At 57.4% G+C, this 9,187-nt stretch overlaps 1 protein-coding gene across 2 annotated transcripts in view; it reads left to right on the top strand.

The window, feature by feature from the left end:
- The first annotated feature begins 1,298 nt into the window (after window positions 1–1,298).
- The window catches only part of ALX4 (ALX homeobox 4), a 30,314-nt gene continuing 22,425 nt past the window's right edge, over window positions 1,299–9,187 (top strand). Inside the window, exons 1-2 of one of the 2 annotated variants that reach the window (XM_027458800.3) lie at window positions 1,299–1,430; window positions 2,428–2,835. In XM_027458800.3, coding sequence (XP_027314601.1) covers window positions 2,430–2,835 — 406 coding nt within the window. In that variant the 5' untranslated portion in view covers window positions 1,299–1,430; window positions 2,428–2,429. Of the gene's footprint in view, window positions 1,431–2,138; window positions 2,836–9,187 lie in introns of those variants that run through there. The other variant, XM_027458799.3, reaches the window with a different exon arrangement.

Here is a 9,187-nt window from a genome sequence, read left to right as displayed (position 1 = left end):
CTTAACCTCTCGCTTCCAGTGCCCCAAATTGGCCATTAGGGAGAGGGGTTTATTGCGGTCCTTTCCGCGGGGCCGCGGATTAGCCCTGATTGGGAACTGATCGACTTTTCGTTGCAGTTTTTAACGCAAGGAGGGGCCGCGGCAGACCCCGCAGCCCTCCTCCGGCTCGGCCAAGCCGGAGTGCCTCGGCGAGCCACGGTGCCGCCGGAAAAAAAAAAATAAATAAGAAAAAAAAAAAAAAAAAAGAAAAGGGGAAAAAAAAATCCTGCCCGGTCGGGGAATCGCTGCCTCGCGGTCTGGTTTCGTTGCCGTTATTTTCGCGTCGTTTTGCCGAGAGGAAAGCCGGGGAGGCCGAGCGCAACGCTGCAGCCTCGCCTCGTTTCGGTCGTGGGCACGGGTTTTTTTGGGGGTGAGGAGAGGGGCTGCGGCCCCGGCCTTGGGGCAAATGCTGCCCGGGATGCACCCCTGAGGCTCCGGGCACCGGGGTACCGGGGAGCGCCCCGGCTGCTCCCCCGGCTGCGAGCTGGTTGAGGGCTCCCCGGCGGCCGCCCAGAACGGGATTTTAGGGAAAAGCTCGCCTGCCTTGCGTTGGGTTTGCTTTTTATTAAGTCGTGGAGAGGAAGAGAGGGTGAGCGAGAGGGGGCTGCGGTGGGGGGAGCCGGGGGTAGAGGGAGAAACTGAAAAAAAAAATAGAAAGAAAAAAAAAAAAAAAAACGAGGAAAGAATTAGGCAGGTAATAAAGAGAGTAAGGAAGGAAAATCCGCTGAAAGCTTTCTTGGACCAGAAACCCGAAGGAGCCCAGCGTGCCGCACTGCTCGGAGGGAGGCTTGCAAATGGTTTGAAACCTAGGAAATGGATCCACCGCCGGCCGCTTTAGCGGGGACCTCGCCTGAAATCCTTCTGCACCGGGGGGGCGCGGGGGGAGCCCCCGCTCTTGCCGGGGAAGTGCGCTAAGGCCGAGCCGACGAAGCCGTGGCGGCTCCTTCCGTGCCCCCGACCGCTGAGAACCCCCCAGGGGAAATTGGGGGGCGGCCACGACCCCCCCATCCCGCTCCGCGCCCCCTCCCCGCCGCACCCCGCTCCCCCCGGCCGCATCCCGCTCCCCCCCGCGCCCCTAAAGCCGTACAAATAGAGGGAAGCCCCCAGGCTCCCCCCTGCTCCGCGCCGGGGGGGGGGAAGCCGGGGGGAGAAGGGAGGACACACGGCCCGGCCGGGGGGAGCCCCGCGCTCCCAGCCCGCAGCCGGCACCGCCAAGGGGTTAAGGGCCTTCTTCCCTCGTCTTGCCTCTCTTCCTTTCTTTTCCTTTCTTTTTCTTTCTTTCTTTCTTTTTTTTTTCATTTTTTTTTAATTTTTATTTTTTAATTTTTTTTTTTTGACCGAAGAACCGTGGATGTAGTTTGCGTAATATCTTTATTACTGAGAACTTCAAGGTAAGCGAGCAATAGGAACCAGATGTGGGGATGGGAGGAAGGCAGGGTAGGAGCGAGTGGAAGGGGTAGCAGGAGTTAAACGGGGGAGGAGGGAAATCAGGTTGAATGGCGGGTGGAGGGCGGGGGGGGTGGGCGACGGAAGGTGAGTATTGATTTATTTTTAAGCCCCTTTTGGGTCGCAATTGACCCTTCAAACCAAAAAGGGCTCCTTGCAGCCTCCGTCCCTTTGCAAGTTCACCTCCGCCGCTCCCAGGAGCCGGGGCCGATTTCGTGTGCTCGGCGCCCCTGCTAAAATCCCTCCCTGCAGCCCCCCCGCCCTTTGATCCCCTCCTTTACACCTGGGGAACAGGGGAGGGGGCAAGGAGCCGGGGGTCCTGGACGGCCCTGGGAGGGGGGGGCACGGGCACGGCCCCGCTTCTCCCCGCGCGTCCCCGCGCTCATCCCCGTGCTGCGCGCACGTCGTGTGTCCGATTTTCTGCTTTTTATTTTATTTTTTTATTTATTTTTTTTTTTAACGCAAAAGATATGACCTCCACCCCTGTCTGCTTCCACACACCCCCATACACACAGACGCACAACCCTCCCCGGGCCCCCTCCCCTCCACTGTCATCATCTACATATTAATTGGGGGAGAGGTCTCTCTCTCTCTCTCTCTCTTTTTTTTTTTTTTTCCTTTTTTTTTTTTTCTATGTGTGGGGGGGAAGCCCTGAGAAGCCTCTCTTTAGGCTGTAGATAGTTTGGAGGGAGAGACGGAGAGCAAGTGAGTGTGTGTGTGAGGGAGAGGGAGAGGGAGAGGGAGGGAAAGAAAAAGCCCCCTTTTACTGTGCGAGATCTTAAGGGGGCTTGGAGATCTGGTCAGCTTTCAAGAACATCTGAATCCTCTTAGAGCTCCCCGGCCCAGCTGTGGGTGTGTGTGTGTATGCGAGAGGGAGAGAGAAAAAGAGGTTCCTGGTGCCCCTCCAAGCGCATTAAGGACACTCGGGCCTTTTAATTTTAGGAATGAATGCTGATACTTGTGTTTCTTATTGTGATCCGGCTGCCATGGATTCCTACTACAACGCAGCCTCCCAGGGCACAGAAGGCTCCTCGCCTTTTAGGGCATTTCAAGCAAGTGACAAGTTCAGCCCTACTTTCCTGGCCAGCAAAGGACAAGGCTTTGGTGACAGCAGCGCTAAGTGCCGGAGCCGCTACAGCCAGCAGGAATGTCAGTCCCTGGATGGCAGCGTGCAGGCTCCCAGCTCCGCCGGGGCTCCGGCCTCCTTTAACAAATACCCTCCGCAGCAGCAGCAGCAGCAGCAGCAGCACCTCTACATGCAGCGAGGCCCCTGCAAGACCCCCCCGGAGAGCAACCTCAAGCTGCAGGAGAGCAGCGGCCACAACGGAGCTCTGCAGGTCCCCTGCTACGGTGAGTGGCGGGCGTGCGGCGGGGCAAGCAGCGGGACCAGCCCGGAGAGAGGCTCCCGGTGCTGCAAAGGGTCCCGGGGACGGCTGCCCGGCACCACGAGCCCCCCCCAAAATTCCCTCCTCCAGGGTCCCCCCTCCCGGCTCCAGGGGCTGCGCCGTGCTCCGGAGCCCGCAGGTCCCGGGGGAAGCGGTGGATCCCCCCCTAGTCCCGCTTCGCCGGGATTTTAGCGTCGTTTCCGAGCAGAGCCGATGCATCCCCAGCCCCGGGGAGTGTCCCCGGTTTGGGGACACCCGCAGCGAGCGGGGAGAGAGACGGAAAGGGAAAGGACGAGAGGGCCGCGGCTCCGCGCAAAAACGCTCGCTCCGGGGACGCGGTGCCAGCGGGAGCCGTGCTGGGGAATGTCCCCCCGGCTCTCCGCTTCCCTGCCTCTCACTTTCTCCCCTAATTGCCACTCCCCTAATTGATTTCTGCCGGGCCGCTGCAGATAACCCGCTCGCATCCTCCCGGCGGGTCATTAGCGGTAATTAAAGACGCTGCCGTGTGCCCGGCCGGGCCCGCTTCTCCTCTTCGCCTTCCCCGGCGTGCGGTTATATAAAAGGCAGGGCGCGGGGGGGAAGCTGCTGCTAAACCTGGGCGATTCGGGGAAAAAGGCAAAAATAAAATAAAATAAAATAAAATAAAATAAAGAAAAAAAAAGAACAGGAAGATAAAACAATTATATATACTTATTTATTATTTTTTTTGGAAGGGAAAGTGGAAACAACGTCTCCTCCTTTCCCCCACGATGCGGGGAAATCGGGGCTGCTCCGGCCCGAGCTCAGTGCGCTGCCGGGGCCGCCGTGACCCCGGGCAGGGACAGGGACAAGGGACAAGGGCCAGGAGCCGCCGGGAGAGGCCCGGCCGTCTCACCGCTCACATCCCGGTCTCTCGCCGTCTTTTGGGGTATCCCCGCACTCCTCGTAGTGCCCTCTTTACTTTCTCTTTCTCCCCCGCACATTCCCTTTCCCCCTTTTAGACTGGGAAGCAGGCAGAGGAGCCTTCCCCCCTCCCCAGCTCCCCATCCCCATCCCTCCATCGCTGCCCCTGTGCGCAGCCGAAGCCCCCCCGCACCCGCGGAGCCTCCGGGGGCTGCGGGGCGATGCGGGGGGAGGCCCCGGTGCCGTCCCCGCTCTGCTAACCGGCTCTCTTGTCTTCGTAGGTTAAAAAACCCAGGGCACCGGCTTAGCCCGCGACGACACGGTACAGCCCCGGGTAGAGCCACCCGAATCTCTCAGCGGCCGTAACGCCGCCGGGGGTCCCCCCCGGGTTATTTTCAAGGGGGGGCTCCGGGCTGGACCTCGAGTGGGAGCCCCGCATCGGCAGCCGATGGCCCGGCCCGGAGCCCCAGCACGTTTGCGAGCCCCGTGTGATGTGGCTAGGGGCCGCTGGGGCTGTAATAAGAGCCACATGGATCCGCGAGGATAATTAATAGCAATAATAATAATAAGGGCTAACGATTAAAGAGCGAGTCTCGCTAATAACAGCCACATTGGGCTTTCGCAGGGTGACTGCGGCGGGGACACCCGCAGGCGCCTCTCCGCCTCCTCGCAGCCGGGGCCGGGCGGCGCTGAGGCGGGGGCAGCAGCAGCCCCGATCCCTTCAGCCCCGATCCCTTCAGCCCCGATCCCCTTCCACCGGGGCAAACGAGGGGCGATCTCTCTCGGGAGGCCGGCGGCTGCTCCGGCTCCCCCCAGGACGCGGTGGGATGCTGTGCCCGGTTTTGCCCTGCGATTTCAATCGCACGCACCAAAAAAAAAAATAAAAAAATAAAAAAATTAAAAAATTAAAGAGAAGCACACGAGGGCGAGCACGGCGAAGCCTCTCCCGCCGGGCTGTGCCCCAGCAGCCCGCTTCCTTGCTGTGCTGCGCCCCTTATTTTGCTGGGGGCGCTTTGCCCGTGCGCGTCTCCGCAGCCGGCCGGAGGGGTTTTGGGTTTTTAATTTTAACTCTTTAATAAACAAGTCGTTGCGAGTTATAAAAAGCCCATGCCTGCCATCTATTGCTGCCGGCTTCTATTCCTAGACCCCTTCCGTTGCACTGTACGGGGAAATACAGGCAGGGGAGAGCTGCGCTCGTAAATACCCGGCCAAAAACCAGCGGCACTCGCCGAGGCGCTCCCGGCCCGGCTGCAGCGGCCCCAGCTCGGGGGCTGGCTCCCCGCAGCCCCCCGGGGGGCTCGGGAGGGGTCCCGCTGCCAGCTCGGCTCCCCTCGTCTTGCCTGTAACCAGCGGGCCAAGGCTCGTCCCGCAATTAAAGCCGAAATCTTAAATAACCCCGCTCGGAGCAGGTTACATATCCTGGCTTAGGAGAGGGGGAAAGCTTGGGGGAGACCGCGAATGCGCTGGGGATGTTTGCTCGAGGGAGGCAGGAGAAAGGAAAAAGGGGCTTTTTCTTGCGGAGGAAATTCTCGGAGCGCCGTGTTATGCAAATAACGACCGTGTCTTTTATTTAGAGAGCAAACCAAAAGCGCAGGCTGAAGCGCGCTGTTAGCAGAAGCGCGGAAAGCGACGGCCGTAGGAATCGGAGGTTCGCTGCTGGATTTTTTTTTTTCTTTCTTTCTTTTTTTTTTTTAATTTATTTTTTTAATGACACTTTTAACGCATTTCTCTTCCTCCTCCTCCTCCTAATGTAATGTAAACTGCAGGCGCGGCAGGACGAGCCTGCTGGCGGCCCCCCCGCCTCCCGGGGGACACGGCTGGCTGCCGGGGCTGGGGCTCGCAGGGCCCCCGCCGGTTTTCGGAGCCCTTTGGGGTTTTCGGAGCTCGTCCTGCTCCGGGGGGGCTCGGTCCCAGGCAGGGCCGATGCCGAGCCCCCGGCAGCGCTGCGGACCCCCCCTGGGCATCCACCCTCCCCGGTGCGGGGGGGACCGGGAGGCTCGGAGGGATTTTGGGGCGGGGGGATCCCGCAGCTCTGCCGTGGGCTCCCGGCTCCCTGCCGGCCTCCTTCCCCGCCGACGAAGGGAGGCGGGAGGGGAGAGAGCGGGTGCCCTCGGCCCGGGGGGGGCCGGGGAAGGGGTGGGGAGGTGCTGCCCCCATCCCCGCGGGGAGCAGCGGGCAGGTATAAAAGCGAGCCTCCGGGGAAGGGGGCACGGCACGGCACGGGATCAGACCAGACCAGACCAGACCCCCCCGGGGTTAAGGGGCGAGGGCTGGGGGCGAGCTGGAGGGGAGCGGGGCCGCCTCGGCCGCCCGTGCCCCGCACCGCTGACGCCGCGCCCGCAGTCGGCCGCTCCTTCCCTCAATAGGGCCACCAGATCTGCCATTCAAGGGCGCCGGCACCCTCCCAGGGAGGGGAGGGAGCTCTCGCCAGGAGTTTGGCTCGGGCTCTGTTCGCCCCGGCGCTCGGAGGTGCGGGATCTCCTCCGCGGAGAGCTGCGGGATTTCCTCGGCAGCAGGACGCCAAGGTAGGGCTCCCGCTCGCTGCCCTGCCTGCGCAGGAGGACTCTCTCGCGGCTCTTCCCAAAGATGCCTTGCCCTTCCCTTGGCTCGGACGGTAGAGCTGGCTGGAGACTTTTATAGGATTCCCGACCCGAGCTGTTTATAACACTCATGTGTCAAAGGACCGGGAGCCTCCCTCCCTCCCCCTGTGCTTGCGCCGCTCGCTCCTCGCCGACGATCTCTTTTCGCACCAGAGCTGTTTATTTGCCACTTGCCCGCTGCCGACTGGGATTAACTCCGCCGGAGCCTTGCATCGCACGCTGCGGCTCCGGCAGGACGTTACCAGCAACGAGAAGGGTGCAGAGAGAGAGAGAAACAGGGAAAAAAGAAAAAAAAAAAAGTCTTAAACTTTTACTAGTCCGAATTGTTTTGAAAGCAACGCGGCGCGAAGCAGACGGGGAAAATACCGATGGGGAGAGAGATTTGGAGATGCTTACTGAGTGCGTCTTTTCCTAAGGGTTTGATGTAGGAGTGCTATTAACAATATATGCTGATGCCAGATAGCGCAAATGAGCTGTGTGTGTGTTATCTGGAGCTGCAGGCTGTTTATTTTGTGCTCCCTTTGAGTGTACATCCAGTGTGGTTGCATGACTAACCGGCGGGAGTGATTCACTGGCTGCTTTATGGGTGACTGCTCAAAACAAGTTGTGAATCAAAAGAGATTTCTTTGGCTGTGGTTTCCAACCTCCCATGTTAAATGCACTCAGGGTTTAAGGGGAGCTAATGTGCAGACTTCAATCCCTCAGATCTTGAAGATTTATTCCCTTTCCAAGCCCTGCATTCAAAGCCATGATGAGTTTCCCTTGTAAGAGGGAGGTGGTGTCTGGGAGGCTCGGAGCCAAGCTCTGCCGCTGAAGGACATCTCCAGCCCCGTCCCTGTCCCTTCGGTGGCACCGGTCCCTGCTTTTTAGTCGCTTTTCGCCCTGGAGCCTGTTCAGGGCGTTGGGGTAGCTGTAGCAACTCTCGGCTCCGAGGCGCGATGCGCCCCGTGGCAGCAAGAGGTTTTTCGTCCCATTTCGCAGCTGGAAAAACTGAGACCTGGAGCCCGGCAGCGGCTTGTGCAAGGGCAAGCTGTCGCCACGCAGCGGCACCAGTGCGATCGTCCCCGGGCCTGCTGCAGCAGGAGGCCCCCAGCAGCCGCTGGTGGGGTCGGGGGGAAAGGTCCCCGAGCAGAGGGCCCCAGCTCGGCTTTGGAGAGGGCTGAGGCACCATTTCCATACGGCCAGGCCCCCGCTGGGGGCAAGAAGCTGTAGAAATCGGTGTGTCCTCGTACGCTCACATCTCTCGGTCCAGAACATAGGCTTAACCTGCCAGCCCACGTTAATGGGCTCACCTTTCAAAAGCAGCTCCATCACCTTGGGCAACCCGTGCTGGTCAAAACAAGAGACGGGTTGGTCTCATCTCTGCTTTTCAGAAAAGGCTGAGAAATTGCTGCCCTGAAAGTCATATGTTTCTAAGGTCATATGATTCTCCTACACATTTGGAAAAAAATATATTCTAACCATTAATCAGTTTGGAAAGCAGAGGTCCTATGTATTCATATATAATAATAATTAATAATAATATTAAAATAGATATATTTTCAAAAAGAAATAGTTCTGGATTAGGAGAAGCCCGAGCAGTAACCCAGCTAATAGAGGACCCCTGTGATGTGAGAATCGTTTACTAAGAGACGGATGGGAACGTTTCCCATGAATAAAGCATTAGAGTAATTTCCAACAGTTACATGTCTCTCAGCTGCCCCAACTTGTAAATGAGAGTTCTTAAGTAAAGGAGGAAGGCTACTTACATACATTAAATAAATGACCTCCACTTTATTTTCTGTGTAAGTTTGGCTGAATCAATGTTATTATACACGCTGCTGATTCTGCTCGGCTGTGTTTTTATTCGTGTTCACACACAATCCTCATATTTTGACTGTCACATAAGTAGACACAATCTGAATCAGCACAATACTTCTAGGGACATTTTTATATCGAAGAGAGAAATCTCAGTGGGGAGTAGAGGAGGGTGGAGGGAGAAAGGAGCAGAGACAGAAGAGAGGAGGCAGGGGGAGCAGGACCTGAGAAAGCTCAGAGGAGTGATGAGCAGTGGCAGGCTTAGCACTGTTATGGAAGGTGGTCTGTGACCGATTTTATGGATGATAGGAATCCGCCAGCATCGCATTCTTCATCTCTCCACCAGGAATAGCTGTGATTCAACATGTTGTAGCCGCAGTCCTCAGGTCCCAGCAGGATTTAGCCATGACAAGCTGATATGTCACGAGCTATGCATCACCTCAGTCAGCAGTTAAATGTCTGTAGAATCTGATAGTTATTTATGTGCTTGTTTGTTTATTTATTTGTTTTGAGAAGATGTGATTTGAGGCTTTACCCTGTTGTAGTACTGGTTGAATCAGTACTATTTCTAAGCATATTCTTTATTATTCATCAGCTGTGAGGCAAGTGAGTTCTCTAGCAGGTGATGCAGCCTGAAAGGTAAGCTGTTTCAGTCACTGATAAGCACACTGTATGCTGAGGTAGCATGAAACCTTAGTGCTTGTTTAAAGATAGCAACGGCCTTTTTCTGTAAAGTCTGAAAAGCAGGGATGTGGCTGAGGGAGGGAGAGAGAGACGAAGCGACTGGAGGCACCACGTGAGGCACGAGCCACTGGCAGGGCTGCACAGGCCCTGAGCTAAGTAGGCACAACCAAACTCAGTGCAAATCTTCCACACGGGTTTGGTGGTGAGATATATGTGTGCATGTGGGGCAGAGGAATCGTAACCAAAACCGCTGCAAAAACAAATAGGGGAAGTCAATAGCAAGTCAAGGCCAGTCAGAGGAGCTATTCAATGGGAAATGAGGAACCTGGGGAAGAGACAGAACAAACAATTTGG

Source organism: Anas platyrhynchos, chromosome 5, assembly GCF_047663525.1.
Source record: "Anas platyrhynchos isolate ZD024472 breed Pekin duck chromosome 5, IASCAAS_PekinDuck_T2T, whole genome shotgun sequence".
In the NCBI taxonomy this organism is placed as follows: domain Eukaryota; kingdom Metazoa; phylum Chordata; class Aves; order Anseriformes; family Anatidae; genus Anas; species Anas platyrhynchos.
Note: the sequence above shows the minus strand (reverse complement) of the source record. Positions and strands in the feature narration are given on the sequence as shown.